The following is a 22,194-nucleotide window of genomic DNA, read 5'->3' as shown; positions in this document are numbered from 1 at the left end:
AAGGGAAGAAATATCACTAAGAATGACCACGAGGGGGCGCTCGAAGCGCAGTAAGTGCAAAAATGACTGGGAATCAATTAGGAGGATTCCACAAAATCACATATCGTTTGAAATTTACGGAATTCCAGCCTATTTTCTAATTTGCAAGAGCTGTGTGCATTTAAGTTAATTTGATGCGTGTCATATTTTCTGAGAAAATTGCACTTTCATTTATTATCCTGAGTGACATCATGCGTCACGCATGTAGCCTACATGTTGAAACTGATTTAGAGATGTTGTTTAGATGTTGGTTTTGCTTTATTGAAGATGTGCCATTTCAGCATCGAGATATTAAAGAACCAGGTTAACAGGGATTGTCATTCTCCATGAAGCTCGGAAACTCCAGTGATTACTTGAGGTACTGCAGTTATTTCTTCACGTTGAACTATATAGCCTACTCCAGGCACCAGATTTTTTTTCTGAACCCTGAAGATAGAAGATTTATATAATTCAAATTTAGTCCGCATTGTTTTACGTCACAGTGCGCAAAGTATTACGGCAAGTTACGGTTTGGCGGGGCGGCATGCCCCATACCTATGCTGCACCAAGAGTTTGGCACTTTTCAGGGTTTCGTACTGAAATAAAAACAATGTCCAGACTCTCAGCCCTTAAAAAGATTAATGTATGCACCTTCTGGCATATCAAGACAGAATTCACAAACAACGTTCACACAATAAAGCCCCAAAGGTTGGGGATTTAGCGTTTTTTTCTCTCCTTTTTCCTGCCCATTACATCATCACAAATGCTCCATGCCCAAAAAGAATACAGTGCCTTCGGAAAGTATTCAGACCTCTTCACTTTTTCCACATTTTTTACATTGCAGCCTTATTCTAAATATTCTCATCACTCTACACACAATACCCCATAATGACAAAGTGAAAAGGTTTTTAGACATTTTTGCAAATGTATTAAAAATAAAAAACTGAAATATCACATTTACATAAGTATTCATACCCTTTGCTATGACACTCAAAATTGAGCTCAGGTGCATCCTGTTTCGACCATACTTGAGATGATTCTACAATTTGATTGAGAGTCCACCTGTGGTAAATTAAATCTCATAAAAAAACATGTTTTCAACGTACAAAAATGCCAAGTTACTCAAAAGTATTGATATCAAAATGACGCCAAGTTACGGTACTACAAACAATATAGGCTATCTTGCCTCACCGAAATTAAATAAGATGTATTCCAAAGCAATGCTACCCAATATTTCCTCAGTTCTTTCAAGTCACTTGGCCCTGTGTGTATAAGCATGCACTACATGGACAGGCCAAAGTGTGGATGGCTCTCTCACAGTCAAGATTGACTGAATAGGCGTGTATATGTCCAATTTGTATTGGTAGGCTATGTATGTATTTCGCTGCCCAGCCGTTCTGTTGCGTGAATGATAGTATGTGTCTTGGTATAAGTGTGTGTTCGTAAATGTGAATGTAACATGCTGCGAGGGAAATGTCCCCATGGGGATAAATAAGTTATCTATGTATGTATGTACAATATGTATTTTACATGCAGTATTTATTGTACGTAGCAAATATACAATAACTTGTACATGTACTCAAATTCATTTCAGAAGCAAGTGTAAACATATGTTTTCTGGAGAAATATGCTTCCTGTAGTAACTCAGCAGCAGTTTTGTACATGAATTTCAATGTGTTCCATGAGGCAATTCAAAATATTTGACTCTTTGATCTTACACAAAGTTTGCATGACATTGTAGAATGGTAAGATTACAAAACACAGGGCCAAGTGACTTGAAAGAACTGAGGAAATATTGGGTAGCATTGCTTTGGAATACATCTTATTTATTGTAGAGCCCAGCCGATATATCGGCCATTATTTGACTTTTTTTAGGACATCCGGATCGGCAGTTATGCCGCCGATGTGCCCCGATTTTTTAATAAGTATAATAAACAAAAAAACAATGATTATTTATCTGTACTTGTCTGTTCGAACGTTGTAATTGCTATTTACTAGAATTATCCAGTAGAGGGAGCTCTAATACAAGTGTGAACTGCAGCAGCTGACGCGCTACTTCTCTAAGACGTTTTTGCACTCGTGCCTCATCCAATATTCTCGAGACACTGCAAGACTTGTCTGCACAGATTCGATTGCCGCAATAAAGGTATGCATATTTAGTGAAAGTTTTTAATTAAATGCGTTCATACGACCACTATGTTTATCAATCCTCATTATCAAGCGAGCGAGCTAGCTAACATATTTGGTTCACTTTAGCAAGCTAGCTGGCTAGCAAGCCTTTATGAAGTGGCAGTGAGCACATAAGCAGCGTAGGATCTACATTTCCAGAGGACATCGCTGTATTCTCAAATAAATAACCAGCCAAAATAAAATGGTGATTGAACGCATCACACATTTGTTTTTTTTATCTGAGATAATGATATTAGCTACTATATGATGCTGTGTAAATAGCCAACGCGTGATTGCAAGCGAGTGTGTCATCTAGTCACGCGTCATCATAGCAAGTTAACCAGACAGTAAAAACGCAGACAAAACACTTCTAACATGGATCATTTTAATCCATGTTATCTAGCTTTGTCGTGATAACATGAGAGAAGGATTGCTGTTGGAGAAGTGAATCAACCAACAGTTAGCGCGGGTAACCTGCACGAAAGCACATTGTAGTTTTTTTCACGTATTTCATCCAGTCAATTTAATTTCATCTAACGTTACACTTGATTCACTCTTTAGCTCCGCTAGATAATGTCTTACTCTTTGAGATCATGTAGTAGAAATAAAATAAGAAAATATAATTCATTTAACTTACTGAGAATATATAATAAGAAATAATGAGGGTGTGTCAATAGCTAATGCGTTATTGCGAGCGAGTGTGTCATCTAGTCACGCGTCAGAGCGCATTGTAGTTATTTTCACTGCCTAATTCTTATGGACAGGGAAACTCGCTAGATAGTCTTACTCTTTGAGATCATGTAGCCTAGTAGGAATAAAATAAGAAAATATAATTAATGTACTGAGAATAGATACTAAGAAATAATAATAACAAATTAATAACAACAACAACAATAATAATATTCATAAAAATACATGTTTGAAACTGGAAAACAGATTTTTTTTTATTTATTTTTTATAGATGGCTGGAAAAGAAAGGAGTAAAAGCAAGGTGTGGAGTTATTTTAATTTCACACACTTAAAGATGGTGTTAATATATACTTTTAATTTAATATCATCTTGTGGTGTGGGGATGGCTGGTTTAAGCAGCCACACCTGCCCTGGGTCAAGCTAATTAGACCTGGCCAATTGGATAATTGGTTAAGAATGAGATAATTGGCCAGGCTAATTGGACCCAGGAACAGGAGTGGCTGCACCTGTGCGTAGTGAGGTAATCACTGCGCACAGGTTAAATCTGCCATCCCCACCCACACCAGGGAGCTTCGGTCATGACTGGGTTACATCTGCTCACTTTGGCTGTTACCATCTTGCCAAACCCTCGTGAAATAAATCTGGACTGTATGAACATCTTCTCCCTGTGTCTCTGTGCTGGAGGGCCCCAAGAAAAGCCACTTCGGTGGCCTGTGGCAGGCGTGTTTGCCACACATCTTTTACTTTTTTATATAATAATAAAAGTTCTTTGCATGTTTATTTTTATTTGTTTGCTTATAAGTTAAATGTTCTTAAATATAGAAACTTTAATAAAATGTAAGTTTTTCAAATTGATTTGAAAATGTTGCACTTTTTGACAATATCGGTCAAAACATCGGTAATCGGTGGGCTAGGACTCTCCAAAATCAGGATCGGCATCGGACCCAAAAATCTGGCATCGGTCGGGCTCTACTATATTGTTTGTAGTACCGTAACTTGGCGTCATTTTGATATCAATACTTTTGAGTAACTTGGCATTTTTGTACGTTGAAAACGTGTTTTTTATGAGATCATTTCTTTTTACAAAGCGTTTTATTATGAGAGTGAGAAATGCGAAGTGATCCTGTAAGAAACGTTTGTGGATTATGGCTATCCTTGTGTGAATTTGTACAGTCTGATGAGCGTGTACTGTTTAGCAGTTTCGGTTTGCTATATATGTAAAACAGTGGCTGTGACAAAGGGTGCGGTGGCGTGTAAGTGTAAATGCAACAGAAACGCAGGTGAAATATGGCCAGTGTATGTACTCACGGATTTGACGGCCATCCAACAAGCCTTGATTGAGAAAAGAATCAGCAAGCCCGTAGAATTAGAGCTGCCTAGGTCGCAACTTGTGTACCCTTCTGTCCTGCTCCGTTGTCTTGTTATTTCGTGGAGATGCACTTTTAGTGTTTGTAAGGTTTATAAGGCATTTTGATAGGCTTATCTGCAGGTGGGAATCCTGTTCGCTGTTTTGCTAAGCTAGAACCGGAAAACTTGATACTGGAGAATAGGAGCAGACGCATATGTCCCAGTAGGCTTTGCATATGAGAAAATAACAACAGCATGAGAGAAATTAGGATGAAATGATGAAATTGCGTAGTTGAAACAATATGTTTTTAGCAGAATGGGCATGTAGGTGAAGGTTGACATGATGACAGACTATAGTGCAGAGTAAATAAAGTGACCATGAGCGAGCTTAGTTTCCTTATGGAACGGTATATATAACAGTCGGTATAAAGCACTAGCTGATAAAGTGGAGGGTTAAGTAACGTGTGAAATCTATTGCACTAATGTGCTTTTCTCATGTTCAGTACTAGTAGTTATACTTATATGTGAGTCATGATTTTAAATGTAATGTTTTAATGGGGAGTTGCAGAAGGTACATACGTAGTAATTGTTTGTATGTGGCTAGATAGAGAACAGAGCAAGGTAACATGAATGTAGAAACGTGGCATTTGCTGATAAGAAGGTTTTGTACGGTATTCAAGTGAAGAAATATAGTTAGTAGAAATGGCACACTGGTGAACTGGTGTAACTTTTTAATAAAAGAAATACATTTGCCGTCATGAAATGCATATGAGTGGCCGTGAGTGAGTTTTGGTAAAGAAAATATAAAAGCAAAAGAAAACGTTAGTGTAAAAGAGGAAATTATATGCCTGAGGGCGAGGCGGGATTCAATCCTTCAACCGGAGGTTTCCCAGTCTGTGACTTTGTTAGTGCAGCACCATGACATAGCTATGCAATGCGTGAAATATCATTAGCAAACCTGTCCGTGGTTTTAAAGAAGCACACAGGCCGGTCAGCACAGAAGAGCTCCCGTTGAATCCATATGGCTTTGCAATATTGTAGCCAGTTAATAACTGAACGTGCAGACGGTACGTCATAATGCAGTGTATACGTTTGGTGAACGGCGGGTAGATATGGTGCAAAAGCAATAATTGAGAAGTAGCAGACAATTATTAGTGAGGGTAAAAGCAGGTTAAAGAAACGTGTCCCTAGCTGGGCTTGAACCTACGACCCCATGTTCCCAAGCCTGTAACCTTACCCACTAGGCCACAGGCAGATTAGCTGTTAAACCTGGAAATGTTTCAGAGTAAAAAGGTATGGGTATTTTGCATGTGTATGCGAGTTTTTCATTGGGTCGTGAGGGTGAGGATTTGGCTGGTGTCAGTAAAATGTCCAATGGGGAGACATGTTGTTAGTGGGATAGGTGGCAGGAAAAATAAGAATGAAAAGAAGAAGAAGAAAACGCAAAATCCCCTTAGTTCGGGGCTTTATTGTGTGGACATGTGAAGTTGTTTATGAAATCTGTCTGTTGAAATGGGGTCAGAATGTACGTAATTTAATGTTTTTAAGGGCTGAGTGTCTGTGGCTGTTGTGGTTATTTCTGTGGGGAACCCTGAAAAGTGCCAAACTCTCGGTGCTGTATAGGTATGGGGCATGCCCCCGCCAAGGCGTAACTTGGCGAGATGGCATACCTGCCATCCCAGTTGATTGGACCTGATTTGGAAAGGCACACACCTGTCTACATAAGGTCCCACAGTTGACAGTTCATGTCAGAGCAAAAACCAAGCCATGAAGTCGAAGGAATTGTCCGTAGACCTCCGAGACCAGATTGTGTTGAGGTACAGATCTGGGAAGGGTAAAAAAAAAAAAAAAATTTTGCAGCATTGAAGGTCTCGAAGAACACAGTGGCATCCATCATTCTTAAATGAAAGAAGTTTGGAACCACCAGGACTCTTCCTAGAGCTGGCCGCCCGGCAAAACTGAGCAAACGGGGGAGAAGGGCCTTAGTCAGGGAGGTGACCAAGAACCCAATAGCCACTCTGACAGAGCTCCAGAGTTCCTCTGTGGAGATGGGAGAACCTTCCGGAAGGACAACCATCTCTGCAGCACTCCACCAATCAGGCCTTTATAGTAGAGTGGCCAGACGGAAGCCACTCCTCAGTAAAAGGCACATGACAGCCTGCTTGGAGTTTGCCAAAAGGCACCTAAAGGACTCTCAAACCATGAGAAACAAAATCCTCTGGTCTGATGAAACCAAGATTTAACTATTTGGCCAAGAGTCACGTCTGGAGGAAACCAGGCACCACTCATCACCGGGCCAATACCATTCCTACGGTGAAGCATGGTGGTGGCAGCATCATGCTGTGGTGATGTTTTTCAGCAGCAGGAACACGGAGACTGGTCAGGATCGAGGGACAGATGAACGGAGCAAAGTACAGAGTGATACTTGATTAAAACCTGTGCCGGAGCGGTCAGGACCTCAGACTGGGGTGAAGGTTCACCTTCCAACAGGACAACGACCCTAAGCACACAGCCAAGACAATGCAGGAGTGGCTTCGGGACAAGTCTGTGAATGTCCTTGAGTGGCCCAGCCAGAGCCCGGGCTTGAACCCGATCAAACATCTCTGGAGAGACTGGAAAATAGCTGTGCAGAAACGCTCCCCATCCAATCTGTCAGAGCTTGAGAGGATCTTCAGAGAATATCCTTACATTTATATAGCACGTTTCCGAATGCTCAAAGTGCTTTACAGTGAAGAGGAACTCACCTCACCCACCACCAATGTGTAGCACCCACCTGGGTGATGCACAGCAGCCATTTTTGCGCCACATTAGCGAAGGTGGAGAGGGAGAGAACATTTATTTAGCCAATTAAATCTGGGAATGGTTTTGGTGGCAAGTTTGTGAGAGCCAGATCTGGGATTTAGCCAGGACACCGGGGAACCCCCTACTCTTAGCGATAAGTGTCATGGGATCTTTAATGACCACAGTGAGTCAGGACCTCGGTTTAATGTCTCATCCGAAAGACAGCATCTCCTACAGCACAGCGTCCCCATCACTGCATTGGGGCATTGGGGTTTATTTGACCAGAGGGAAGATTGCCCCCCTGCTGGCCCACCAACACCACTTCCAGCAGCAACTCAGTATTCCCTGGTGGTCTCCCATCCAAGTACTAACCAAGCCTACATCTGCTTAGCTTCAGCCATTCAGCAGGAGCAGAGTGTATGGAGGTATGGCTGCTGGCACAATGAATGGGAAAAATACCCAAAATACAGGTGGGCCAAGCTTTTAGCACCATGATCAAGAAGACTCAAGGCTGTAATCACTGCCAAAGGTACCTCAACAAAGTACTGAGTAAAGGGTCTGAAGTAAATGCGATATTTCAGTTTTTTATTTTTAATAAATTTGCTAAAATTTCTAAATCTGTTTTCACATTGTGATGATGGGGTATTGTGTGTAGATTGATGAGAATAAAAACTAATTAAATTCATTTTATAATAAGGCTGTAACATAAAATATGGAAAAAGGGAAGGGGTCAGAATACTTTCTGAAGGCACAATACATCTCTCCAGGCAAATTTCTAACTCGCTGCCCTGGCTTGCTTGTTGACTAACAATTGCCTTAAAATATTGCTTTTCCAACTGTGTAATCTTTGCGGGAAACTCATTTATTTTTCTGAATCGCCTATGCTTACAGTGTGAACTGGATTGAATGTGTTCATGGCTATGGATAACTGTTACATAAATAAGTACCTTATCAGACCTCCGTTCTGTAGTTGTTCCAACGACCTTCGGTATGTACTTATTGTACATCGCTTTGGATAAAAGCATCTACCAAATTACTGAAATGTATTATATTTCTGAAATCCAAATAAAATACACCCACACTTTAGTTTTGCTTTTGGGATTTTCACTGAGACCTAGTGTATAATGTTAGTACAAACTGCTCCAAAATTAAGCACCAAAATCTGCGTTGCGATTCAGTCTGGTAGGTAATGTTCTGGTCCTTTGGAGACCAGCGCAAGATAATGACTTCTTCACATCAGGTAAAATTCAAAACCGTTCACATTCACCACTGCGCCTGTACTCATAACTACAGTGGGTAGCCTCACAGCAAGCAGGTCCTGGGTTAGAGTCCCAATCTGGGCCTTTCTGTGTGTAGTTTGCATGTGTCCGCGTGGGTTTTGTCCAGGTACTTTGGTTTCCTTCCACAATCCAAAGACATGCAGGTAGGCTAATTGGAGACTCTAAATTGCCCCTAGGTATGAGTGTGTGAGTGAATGTGTGTGTGCCCTGCAATAGATTGGCAGCCTGTCCAGGGTGTATTTCTGCCTCTCGCCCAATGCATGCTGGGATAGTCTCCAGTACCCCCGCAACCCTGGCCAGGATAAGGAGGTATAGATAATGGATGAATGAATAGCCCTATAGATCCTCTACTGACGTACGAACAATTAGTAGGTCTGTCGTGTACAATAGCCCATTAAAAACACTTCCATTTAAAAATATGGCATACACTTTCATCTGTCATTCATGGCATGTTCCATGACCACATTGTGTTCAGATGGTAAGATGAAAAAACACACGGCCAAGCTACTTGAAAGAATTTAGGAAACAATGGGTAGAAGCACTGCTTTGGAATATGGCATGTTTCATTTGTGAGAGTTAAGATAGCCAATATTGTTTCATGTAACTTGCCATAATTTTTATATCAATACTTTTAATATGACATGCCTAGATTTGAAGTAATGACTTACAGACAGTGCTTTGTACGTGTACCTAGGCATTTTTGTACATTTAAAACGTGTTTTTTGTCAGATACATACAGACTTCACCCAGACTGCACTAGGTGACCTTCAGACAGTGGTTCTCAAACTCAATCCTGGGGTAGCACAGCGAATACTGGTTTTTGTTTCAACCACAAGAGGAATCCCAGAATTTCAACAAGCTGTTTTCTTAATTAAGCTTTTCACAAAAAATTGTGGGCGAAAGTATACAAAAGGAAAAGAAAGAAAGAATGTGTAGATCTTACATCTTTGTATGTACAAAGGGGATCCATATACCACCTGGAAGTGCCAATAAATCTATATTTGGTATAGCTTATACCACACACAACCAGAAAATACACAAAGCAGGCATTGCAAACCTTTATTCATATAAACTGGGATAATAATGTGGGGAAAAAAACAGATTATTCAAGAATGTAAAAATGTGCATAAATAAAATTTAAATAAAATTTTCACACAGGTCTATCATACAAAATAGAGTAGAGAACTGAAGAATTCATCTGTTCAGGTCTGACTGGATGGTCCTCTGAAGACTGGCTATGCTAGCATCTAGAGCTGCCAATCCATTTCTAAAGTCTTGCTCATCCAAAGTGTTAAACGAAGAGCAGGAGCTTGCGCTCCAGTTGGAAGCCACAGACTTGATGTCACAGGAAGAAAAAGTTTTGTCTAACATTGAAAGTCTCCCTCTGTGCATTCTGTTGTCCTCACAGGGCAGGGTAGCATTTGGCAGGATGTTGTTATTTAGGGATTTTGACAAATATGTCATATCAACCTTGGCTGGAAAATTCCCAGTGAGATCATCAAAGAGAGGCACGTGGACTAAGGGCGGCTCCGAGATGTGCAGTCTTTCAAAGGACTGAGCCACATTTGTTTCACTATGTCCGTCTTGTATCTTGTTACTACACTCCAGTGACATCACATGGCTCATGCTTTCAGGAGAGAGCCTTCGCACATCCCCTGATGGCTGTGTTTCCTTCAGCGGGACATAGACTGTCCTCCCCTGCTGTGGTTCCCTATCCAGAATGAAACCAAAATCCTTTTCAGCTTCTGACAGGATAACTTGGTGCTTCGGCAAGCAAAAAATATCCTCTGTTAACCTGGGAACTTTCCTGTTCCAGTCTGAATGTGGAGCATTTCCAACACTGCAGTAAATGGCACCTGGAGAGGAGTTGCTCTTGTTGGCCTCTAATGAGTTCAAGAACTTGTTTATGGTGTCAGAGATGGGATTGGATGGACAAGCCTCCTTCTCTTGATGTTCACAAAGATCTAACAAGCTTGTGAGATTCAAACTAGGTTCAGGTCCATTCTTTTCAAATGGTGGCTCCGGTGTGACTCTTGACATATCTCTGTGGCAGTGAGGTAAAAAAAAGTCACTACTACCTCTTATCAATACTGAAAAGGTACATTATATCAGCTGCACAGCACCACCTGGTAACTGATTTAACATCTGATCATATACGATCTGACAAACTATGATTTGGAGTTAAACATTACACTATGGTGTATGTAGAAATTTTATCTTTCTTACCTGGTCACTTGCTGCTTGACAACTGCCTCCTTTTGCTGAAAACCTAAAGACAGACTGGGATTCTCCTTTGCAGGTACATCTAGTTTAGGCAGACAGCTTTTAATCTCTGAAATGGTATCATCCACATCTACAGAAACAAGATGGTTACATTTACAATACAGTAAATGTACAAAAGATGCAATGACAATTTGAATAAAGAATAAATTACCCAATCTGATGAAGTTGTTGTCTAGTTGACCATGTTGCCTGATCTGCTCCCCACCTCGGTCCTCTGTGAGCTGCAGTAACTGGAGGTTCCTCTGTTGAAGCTCCCGGTTCTCTTTCCGTAGAGCCTTTATATCTTGTTGCATTTCCTTCAGCTGGCTTTGCAATGACTGATTCGCCATGTGGAAAGAGACCACTAAAAAGGTACCAAAGTGTAAAGTTCACGTTACAGACGTCTCAATTACCTTCCACTGATGCTATACATCTTGTGGAGAATAATTCTGGCTACAGCAGTCAGCGTTTCAGCCAGTGGCAGTTTACCCACCTCAGTAATTAAAAACATGCAATTATTATTATAACAAGCTACTGATACTAAAGGTACTAATATAAGTATAATAATGGCTGGCTGTTTGTTATGGAAGTAGAGAGCGTCAAGGATTTTTCCTGTTTTTTTGGCATTTCCGTGACTTTCCTCAACCTTCCCCCATTATATATTGTCAGTGACCAAAGGCACTCCATCAAAGACTCAAACCTTGCAATGTACAACTTGTGCCAAAACAAACTTAGAAATAAGAACAGACACATGGTAACTTAGTTTTATTATTTTAGTTATAAAATTTGAGCATTTGAATTTTCACATTAATCTAGCATGCATCAGCACACAGTTAATTTGAATGAGTATTTCCCATGCCCTAAGTGACAAGTACAGCCCGAGGTGATACTGATACCTTACATTATGTACAACAAGATTACAATAAAATAATACTCCACCATCTACAAAAAAAAATGTTGGCGATGTTCTAGCTTCATGGAAAACCGGTGCATCAAACATAACAAATGACTGAAATGCCTGCATTAGAGAACAGAGGAGACCTCTTGAAATCAATTTCGTTGAGTGGTATGAATTCTGAGGGGGTATTATTGTCTCAAAAATAAATAAATATATAACTGCAACTGATCCGCAAATAAATGAAGCTGATCCGCAAATAAATTAAGCTGATCCACAATTAATGTAGCTGGTTCTCATTTGTGCATTGCCTGCGCTTGCATTTATTTGTGGATTAAAGTTATTTGCCTCCTTCCTCTATTATTGCATATTTGTCACACACAATTTTCAGACTACAAAATGTACTCTTAAACAGGGGAAATTGAGGGAACACAACATATTATTATTTCATTTATTTATTTAATAAAAAAATTATCAAACACCAAGATCACCCATGTGAAAAATAATTTCCCCCTTAGTTACTCTATTAACCAATTAAGCAAATTATTTTATAATTACATTCATCTGACTGAACACAGCCAGGCTTGATTGCAGTCAGCCCTGTTGAATCTAAACCTCACTCATAATGAACCTCAGCATCAGAGTGAAGTAGTCACCATAAAGTGTCTACACACCATTCCACTATCAAAGGATATTCCAGAACAGATGAGAAAAAAGTTCTTGGAATATACCAGTCTGGAAAGGGTTACAAATACATTTCTAAAACTCTGGGAGTCCACCAAACCACAGTGAGAGCCACTATCTCCAGGAAGTCACAAAAGTTAAGAGAAGAATATTATCCAAAGAACTTCAGGCCTCTGTAACCTCAGCTAGGGTTAGTGTTCATGACTCCCAAAATAAGAAAGAAACTGGGCAAAAGTCAAACATGGTGGTAGTGTGAGAGTGTGGGGATGCTTTGCTGCCTCGGACCAGGACGACTTGAATTCTGCTCTCTACCAGAAAATTCTTAAGGAGAACATCCTGTCATCTGTCCGTGAGCTGAAGCTCAAGCGTAAGACGATGGTCCAAGCAGGCAATTACTCTTTAACAAGGTTGATATGGGAATTGATAACTTCTTTCATTAAATAAATGAAATAATAATTTTTAAAATGTTTTTTGTTTACTCACGTTCCCTCTGTGTAATATTACATTATGTCCAAAGATCTGAAGAGTCACAAATATCAAATAATAGAGGTGCTCAGGAAGTGGGCAAATACTTTTTCACAGCACTGTATAATAGTCCCACACATTATTTCACCAGGGTGCTTTCTTTGTGATACTGAAAAACTGACCACGCCACTTAAATAGCCAGCCACTCCATTAAACAGCACTGTCCTTGGAATTCTCACAAGATGAACAGCATTTACCTTTGTCAATTTGGGAAGGTTTTTAATAAAATATATTAAATTGTATTTACGATGAGTGCATGACAAGATGAACTTACTTTCAAAGTTGCAGTCGACTGATTGGGCTTCTTTTTCTGTTCTTTCACGTTCCATCAATTGCTGATTTACTATTCTAAGACGTCTGTGTGATCACAAACAAATTCTCATTTAAATTAATTTGGAAACTTATATATTTGCAATAAAGTTTTGACAGTCGGTACCTCTAAAAGACACCTAGGATTAGCCTATTATCCAAAAGTGCACAAGGGAAAATATTAACAATTTAAACGAAAATGTGGAATTAAAAAATAAACCACAGATGAGTTAGTTAGTTGGACTTATCAAGCATGCACAAAGCAAATGGCCCAAAGATAAATTCTTCATATGTGCAAATTATACTTCTGGATACATCAAGACACTAATCCCACATTTTCCTTTTTCATAGATCAACCCTCAGTATAATTAAGAAGCAGTTCTTTGATGTGGAACGATTAAACAGCACTTACCTGCGTAGTTGTGCATTCTCGCTTCTCAGGGGCTGAAGTGCCTGAGCAACCTCGGCCTGGATGCTGGTATTGCCTACCATTCCAGGAAGCATGGATATACTCTGCTCAACTTCTGAGATAAGAGCCACACAGTCAACTAAGAGGAAATAAGCAACCATCAGTACAAGTGTAGGAACCTGAAGGTGGGACTGCATGAGCTACTGCATTGAGACAATCTGCAATGAGTTTTTACCCCTCTGCCATATGCTATACCTCAGTGTTTACCAGTAGACACTGAATTCTGCGATAAACACCTGGATAAATGGTTTGCACACGATTACACTGTACAGTCATGTTATTCTACTACTGTACAACACCCAATTTTCGAATAGATCAAAAACATTTTCCTTTCTGATAAAAAATAATGCATTCTTTTCCTAGCAGCATGCCAGGGTTTGCCAAAAAAGTGAGGCAATAACAGCAGCTTAAGTGGGCCAAAAATCATGCTTAGTCATTATCATTTACTAAAATACTTATAAAAAGCATTTACTTTGATCTGCAACAATGGCCTTCAGCTCTCCGAGAAGGTTTTTCACCGTCATGACTTTCTTGGCAGCTTCATGACGGCTCATATTTTGCACCTTGTAATATGGCACCTGTTTCTCAAAGCTGGTTTGGCAGCTGGTGTCAATCACAGGGATGAAATCCACAGAGTCCATCTTGTCCTCATCACTTGCACTCACTCCGCAGAATTCTGAAACTTCATCAGTCAATGGCATTGGGTTTTGGCTCCCAGGATCTTCAACCACATGCTGGCTATTAGCCCCAGGTGGTAAGCGGGCGCAGGTCATATGAATGGGTGCTGGTGTTGCCCATCCTGGTTGCTGGTAATTGTCTGACAGCCCCAGAACTCCTGCCTCAAAGGTGTGCTGTGACTGAAGAACATTGAATGTTACAGATGGGCTGACATTACAGAAAAAGTCAGAGCCTGACATTGAGGGAAACATCTTCATATCAGAGGATCATCACAAATGAAATATAATCATGTGACCAAGGTTATGAATATGTACAAACTTCACCGATTTGTTTCTTAGTCTTAATATGAAAATGAATTTGCCACTTGTCATGAATGAATCCTTCTTGGTCATTTTAAACATTTCATAAACAAGCTTTAAGTATATTTTAAACAACGGAAGTGCTTAAATTTGATTACCTTTTTAAATTTGAGACAACCTAACCTAACACTAACAGCATACTATCTTTTCAATCCAACTTTGTTACAAGTGCCTATTTTTGTCGCTAAAAGCTAAAAAAAAAAAAAAAAAAAACTAATCTTGTTCATGGTGATCTGTGAAACTATAGTCCTCACAAACCTCTTTCTGTAAAACATAATACAGAACAATGTTATTAAGCAACTAAGTGCGTATCTTAGTTAATATCCTTACCATATCCTTGCAACTTTCCAGCCATGATTTAGATCAAATCATAGTACTGTAGTAACAGCAGAAGCATGTCACATGTAGTACACTGCCAGCACAACAAAAAAGTTTATATTAAAGGATAATACGCCAGTCAAGAAGGTCACTCTACTGAAATCTCTGGATTACTTACAGGCTGAGAATAGATTGAATTGGACTTTTCAGAAATCATTGTGGGAGTAGAGGTGGTCAAGCAGCCATTGAAAACAGAGGAATTTTGTGGATCTGAAAACAAATGTAATAGTGGAAAACATGCATGAAGGACATGCCTAAAGCAGACACACAAGCAGTAAGTATTAGAGCACAAGTCAATACCTTGGGAGCAGGTTGCCACTGGAACCTGGTTGCTCACCAGGCCCATATGTGATCAAACAAACACTTATGTTGAAATTCAAATGACCAACTGAGAAATTGAAGATGGATTAAATTCTTCTTATGGATGGATATGCATTAAAGGAAAACCAACATGAAGTACAGACAAGTGTCTTATTAAGGTGTTGGGCCACCACAAGCCGCCAGAACAGCTTCAATGTGCCTTGGCATAGATTCAACAAGTCTTTGGAACTCTGCTGGAGGGATAGAACACTATTCTTCCAAAGGATATTCCGTCATTTGGTGTTTTGGTGATGGTGGTGGAAAGCGCTGTCTAACAAGTCAGTCCAAAATCTCCCATAGCTGTTCAATTGGGTTAAGATCTGGTGACTGAGAAAGCCATAGCATATGAATCACATAATTTTCATACTCAAACATTTCATTTCATCAAACCATTCAGTGACTCCTTGTGCCCTGTGGATTGGGGCAGTCATCTTGGAAGAGAACTTCTATCAAGGTAGTTTCAAATGTTTCATCATAGGATAAAGGTGATCACTCAGAATAACTTTATATTGATTTGTAGTGACCCTTTCCTCTAAGGGGACAAGTGGACCCAAACCATGTCAGGAAAATGCCCCTCACAGAATAACAGAGCCGCTAGACCCCCTCACTGTAGGAGTCAAGTATTCAGACCCAGGGTTTCCGCCAGTGTATTGCAACCGGCGGCCTGCTGGGCCTAAGTTGACCCCCTGCCGGGCCTAAGCATCGGGGAATTTAAAAAATTTTTTTTTAATAAAAATGAATGTATTTTTAAGATGTTTTTTAAACTACAGTTACAGTGGGGCGGCTCGGTTGAAAAGCTCACCAGCGACATCTGTTGGTTAAAACGTGAACGCACTGTAGAAAAGCAGGTCTGAAATCAGTGTTCTTCACCCTCATTGTGCGTAGAGTGACGTTCAACACTAGACGCTTCCAACTATCACAAGCTAACGTTACCTAGCAAGCCACCATTTCTTATTTAGTAGGCTAACTAACCTTGTTACAAACTGCGTTACCGCTTCATCTCGTCGGTAAGTACATTCTTTTTATTAAACAACTAAATATTTACTCAGGAGCCACATCTGTCCAAAATGTAAACAAGTCAGGCAGTTTTCACGGTTAGGAAAAATTTTATGACAACGTGGTCATGTAGCTAACTTAGCCAGCTAGCTGACTGTTAACAGTCAGTAACACAGATACTTACTTTGTGCCATTTAGGGATAATATCAAGGAGGAAAGGTAGCCTACTGTAAAACCTTAGACAGTTTTTTAAATGTTTAAATGTGCCCAGCATTCCAAGGCTGTAAGAATCAGTAGCCAATCAGGACTTTTTTCAAGTTTTTAGTAGAGTGCAAAAACTTTGATATTATTTATTTAAATTTAATTTAATTTCTTTTGTTGTTGTTGAAACCACAGCATTCCAAGACTGTACATTGTTGTCAGATTCTTTGTAAGACTCTGCTATGCTGTAAATAGTTGTTGATTTTTTTAAATGTGTGTTGAATAAATGACTTATTTATAAGAACATTCACATTACGTAGTCATATTTTCATATTTCATATGTCCAGTCAGCTTTTAGCACTGACTTAATGTAGGGCCCTATGGAATCTGTGTTATAGCTTTTTTAAATTCTCAATTCCGCGATTCCGTCCGTGATTCTGGTATCACAGAAACTATAGGGCCCTACCTTAATGCTGCCATCAGTCTGTCGCTGGCCCGCGCCGGGCCCCCATCAAAAAAGACACTTGGCCGCCGGGCCACTGGGCCCTGTCAAAAGATACTTGCCACTGGGCCTAACAACTTTTCTAGGGGAAACCCTGCAGACCTGTACCATTCTCTTGATGTACGCCACACATGCACTCCTGCACTTGTTGAGAATATGGTGAAGGATGACTCATCTGACCATATAAATTTTTTCCAGACCAGTGCCCATGGTTTTTGCACTACTGAAGTCTCAAATGTGCATTCTCATCTTTGTAATGAGGGGTTTATGCACTGCAACCCTACTGTAATATCCTTCTCTATGTAGTTGTCGACAGACTGTTCTTGCTGACAGTAATCACATTCTGCATTGACATTCTCAGTCACCTGAGGAAAAGTTCCTCTTCTATTTTTCCTTACATATCGCACTAATGCACAAGCATCACGGTCATCGAATCTGAGCATTCAACCACAATTTCCGACCCTATTCACTGATGTCTTCCCAATAGATCTAAATGCATATGTCACTTCAGTCACTGTTCATATTCAAACACTAGCCAGTTGAGCAGTCTTTGTGACTGAAGCTCCTGCCATTCATGCCCCAATAATAAAGTCCCTTGGATATTTTCCTCTTGCCATCTTGATGTAAAATCGAGGTCAACTAGGCCAGCTCAGCATTTTTGTCACAGAGCATGATAGGATGTTAATTGCTTAATTGTATCATGCACTGCACCTGTTTGGAAGCATCTGCATTTGCTATGTTTCTCCACTCATTTATTCAGGTTATTGAAGTCCACTGCATACATAAAGGCCTCCACTTTTCAAAAGCAAAAAAACCCCAAACTGAACTGGGAATAGGGCTGAGCGATATGACGACAGTATAGGATATTAATAATGACTGACATTCAAATGCTAGACTTTGACTGGAATTCTACGGCCAGATATTTCTGAATAATGACCACGGCTATGGGTAAGACTAGTTTAGCCTGAACTCTTTTCATATCACTCCGCAGAAAAAACTGGCACAGTGAATCAGCTGTCATGTAATCAATATGGCTCTCCTTTCATGACTTTTCCTAAACATATGCATTTAACATTCTTATATAAATTGAATATCAATATTGCATAAGGAAATAAAAATATAAATATTTACATACTGAAATGGCCATGAAGGGTCAAATTGGCCGTCACATATCTTGCCTGTATGCTTGATCATTTTGATCGCTGAGTGTAACAAGGCTGCTAATGACATACACGCTTATGCTACCAAGTAAATTTAACTGCTATTGCAGTTATTACTGTATGACTTATACTAGCTACAAAGTATATTCAGTCAGCTAACGTTAGCTACAACTAGCTAATCAATAAAGTCCTGGATATCAAAAAAGTCCTGGACAAACAGTGCTGCTCTCAGTATTTAAACCATGTAATTATTTCTTTACACCCACTTCAACTCAATCTAACATAGCTGAAAAATGCAAAGAAATTTTGCTTTGATTGTTAAAAAAAAAAAAAAATTTGTTTTATTTGCTGATGACACTCATTTATGTTGCTCCGGGAAAAGTTTTAAACGGCTTCTGAATACAGTGGAAAGGGAATTGAAAGCCTTAAAGAAATGGTTTGATATTAACAAGTTATCATTGAATTTAAGTAAAACAAAGTTTATAAAATTTGGTAATCGACAAATCAATAATCAAGTAAATATTATGATAAATGATGTTGAAATAGAAAGAGTGTATGAAAATAAATTTCTGGGCGTGATAATTGATCATAAATTATGTTGGAAACCACACATAAATAAGGTAAAAACAAAAATGTCTAAAACCATTGCAATATTATATAAAACTAAAGATATCTTGAATCAGAACTCATATATACTGTATTGTTCTCTCATAGTTCCATACATTACCTACTGTGTGGAGGTATGGGGAAACATACAAAACCAACACTAATCCAATCTTCATGCTACAGAAGAGAGCTATAAGAATTGTAAATCGATCAGATTATTACGAACCAACCAACGCACTATTTATTAACTTACATGCTTTAAAATTTTGTGATCTAGTAAAAATGCACAGATAATGTACAAAGCACAAAATAATTTTATTCCTTGTAACGGTATTCAGAGGTTGTTTGAAATTAGAGAGCCAGTATGAATTTAGGGGAATAGGTAGGCCTATGTTTTAAAAAAAAAAAAAACAAGGGTAAGGACAAATATAAAGAATAGATGTGTCAAAGAGGTTAACTTTTGGAAGAGTTGTGACAAGGAATTAAGAATGTGTAGTTCACTTCGCAAATTTTTTTTTTTTTAAATAATGTGGTAAACAAATATAAAACTGAGGTATGATCATTATTGTGCATAAAACGTTTGGAACTTTTGTTATAGTTTCTGTTTTGTTTTTGTACAGCCTAAACCTAGTAGTGAAAGGGTTGCCTATTAGAATATGTTATGTAAAAAGGGTAGGTATAATAAGCTAAAGCTTCAGCCTACACCTTTTCGGTCAATATTTTTTTTGTTTTCCTTTTAATTGAATGCCTTATTGTTATTTATTTATTTCTATGTGCATTCTTTTTGGAAAATTGTTAATAAGGACCGAAATAAATTACTACTAAACAATACATCTTTCCATAAAAAGATTAGAACTACTTTGTGTTCAGAAACATTTTTTCCTATGAGTTCATGCATCAAGTTTAATAAAAGAGGTTTCATAGTTGTACGATAAGATTTGTGAACAAGTTTTTCCAAGAGGTTTCGGCCTTATATTGTGAAATCTGTAATAAAATACTTTGTGAGCATAAATTATATAACACGCACAGACAGTGTGTCACACAACTACAAATTATTTTTATAAGTGTACAATGTGTTTTACAATTGTACAGATATGGATTTACAAATGCAAAGCCTGAACTAATAACAATCCAATCTGTGAGAAACATCTGATTAGAAGCCAAAAAAGAAGACTTAAACAAGCACAAAAAAACCACAGCAAGGACATTTCACCTGGAAGTCAAAATGCATTTTACTTGTATACGGTCCACTGCAAACACAAGAGCATCACCATTGAGAGGAGACACATTACTATTCCTTCTAAAACATAAAAAGTAAACTGCAGAAACCCAGCAAAACTTGCAAGATTCATGAAAACAAATTTTCCAAATAATTACATTTACCTGGTGCTTTTGGAGCTTGGATGACTGTCTTCTTTATAGGTTTCTTCTTCTTGCCATCACCTTTTCCAAATTTTGGTGTGGGCTTGGAGGAAACCAGTTTTCCTCGTTTTGTGCATGCTCGCCTTACATCTATTAAGTCAAAATGTTGAATTAATAAAAGAGACTGTATTTTATTCCTAAAATTGTACTTCCATATTATCCAAACAAGAATGTAAATAAATAATAGATACCTGTTTTTTCCATTTGAAGCATACCATTCAGTAAAGTGGCACAGCGGTCTAAACCTTTGTGTATAGTTGTAACCTTAAAAGTGGAAAAGTAACACGAAGAATATATATTTTAAAGTTGTTGAAACAGGTCTCTCGCATCAATGTATTTCATACCTGATCCTCTGAGTCAGTGGAGTATAGTGAATAACCAGCACCCACAGCGGTCAGCTGTCTTCTAGATACTCTAGGAAATAGTAAATATTAATTGGAACTTGAAAACACTTTTGCAAGGTTCAGCAAAAAAGAAATCAGTGCTGCAGTCGAATCCAGCGTGTCCATTCTACTGGCTACTTGTCAGCCCCACATTGCATCATATTATTTAGCCAGACAGGTACAAGACGATTCGTCTCTCGTTCGAGCTTATAATATATATAATGTTATTAAAGGAAAATTGATTGCATGCTTACTTTTTATTTAAGGTTACCGGAACCCTTAGCGAGTTGGTCAGTCTTCCTGATGAAATTAATGTTACCTGTCAGAACCCCACAACATTCCTCACCATCTAACAGTCAAGCTCAAATATGCAGTTAATCTAACAATTAAGCATGCACTACACTATCGTTGCTTTAGTTCGTTATGACTTAAATATACAGTTAGAGAACATTAAATTAGCTAACGTTGGATAGCTTAACGTCACTGGTAAAAAGAGCCACATTGTGAATCACCTGTAACCTTAGGTAGGTCATACCTTAATACGTTGGCTAACCGATATTTTAGTTGGTTAAACTGATGTTTAAAAGTCTGGTAACGTTAACTAGGTATCTTAAATTAAATATCTTAACACTAGTCTAAGTTAGTTCAGCACAAAGACGTCCCCTTAGCTTAGGTTAGCTACCTATTAGACATTAGCAAGCTTTGTGTTGTGATTTACCTTGTACTGTTTACAGCGTCCAGTTCTGGCCATAGCTTAATCGTCGATTCTAACTATTCTCGGCACTTCTTTTAAAGGAAAACACTGAATTGTTTCCAGTGGTTACCTTTTCACATAAATATATATTTGTCTATGAGAAACCACAGTAGTTCTGATATGTATCAGTCAATCCGGTGCAACATGAGATGAGTGCGCACATAAAATTCCACATAAACAAGAGAGCGGGCTTTGACCCGCTAACACCACAGACTCTAATCCCCATTCACTTCTTCTTCTTCTTCTTCTTCTTCTTCTTCTTCTTCTTCTTCTTCTTCTTCTTCTTCTTCTTCTTCTTCTTCTTCTTCTTCTTCTTCTTCTTCTTCTTCTTCTTCTTCTTCTTCTTCTTCTTCTTCTTCTTCTTCTTCTTCTTCTTCTTCTTCTTCTTCTTCTTCTTCTTCTTCTTCTTCTTCTTCTTCTTCTTCTTCTTCTTCTTCTTCTTCTTCTTCTTCTTCTTCTTCTTCTTCTTCTTCTTCTTCTTCTTCTTCTTCTTCTTCTTCTTCTTCTTCTTCTTCTTCTTCTTCTTCTTCTTCTTCTTCTTCTTCTTCTTCTTCTTCTTCTTCTTCTTCTTCTTCTTCTTCTTCTTCTTCTTCTTCTTCTTCTTCTTCTTCTTCTTCTTCTTCTTCTTCTTCGGTGGCTTGCAACAAACATTGGTGTAATACTGCCACCTACTGGGGTGGAGTGTGACCCAAAGATAGCTGTGACTACTCTCCCCAAAAATTATTATTAGGGGTCCAAGCAGCCAAGCTGGTGGAACCCTATTGTATCTGTTAGGATTATTAGGGGTCCAAGCACTGAAGCTGCTGGAACCCTATTGTATCTGTTAGGATTATTATTATTATTATTATTATTATTATTATTATTATTCTCAGATAAATGTGTCTGAGGCTCAGCAACCATAAGTCCTAGACCAACCAAATTTGGTAGGTGGGTTCCTATCGCCACCCACTACTCAGGCACTACAAA

The 22,194-nt window shown here is 38.8% G+C and overlaps 1 protein-coding gene across 3 annotated transcripts; it reads right to left on the bottom strand.

Annotated features, from left to right (window-relative positions):
- Positions 1 to 9,329: 9,329 nt before the first annotated feature.
- Positions 9,330 to 21,488, bottom strand: ccdc14 (coiled-coil domain containing 14). 3 transcript variants are annotated; one of them, XM_035411190.1, is made up of 12 exons: positions 21,193 to 21,488; positions 20,729 to 20,793; positions 20,436 to 20,505; positions 20,283 to 20,355; positions 20,053 to 20,181; positions 14,963 to 15,054; positions 13,902 to 14,286; positions 13,373 to 13,508; positions 12,926 to 13,008; positions 10,720 to 10,911; positions 10,512 to 10,638; positions 9,330 to 10,329 (listed from the first exon to the last, which is right to left on the bottom strand). In XM_035411190.1, the coding sequence occupies exons 1-12, from the start codon at positions 21,223 to 21,225 to the stop codon at positions 9,480 to 9,482; spliced, it is 2,235 nt and encodes a 744-aa protein (XP_035267081.1). In that variant the 5' UTR covers positions 21,226 to 21,488; the 3' UTR covers positions 9,330 to 9,479. The 3 variants fall into 3 exon arrangements, with proteins under 3 accessions (XP_035267081.1, XP_035267082.1, XP_035267083.1); XM_035411191.1 differs by having other exon boundaries at positions 20,729 to 20,774; positions 21,193 to 21,486; XM_035411192.1 differs by lacking the exons at positions 20,283 to 20,355; positions 20,436 to 20,505; positions 20,729 to 20,793; positions 21,193 to 21,488 and having other exon boundaries at positions 14,963 to 15,531; positions 20,053 to 20,183.
- Positions 21,489 to 22,194: the final 706 nt, after the last annotated feature.

The sequence above is a fragment of the Anguilla anguilla genome, chromosome 3, assembly GCF_013347855.1.
Source record: "Anguilla anguilla isolate fAngAng1 chromosome 3, fAngAng1.pri, whole genome shotgun sequence".
Taxonomy (NCBI): domain Eukaryota; kingdom Metazoa; phylum Chordata; class Actinopteri; order Anguilliformes; family Anguillidae; genus Anguilla; species Anguilla anguilla.
This window is presented reverse-complemented; position numbering and strand designations above follow the sequence as displayed.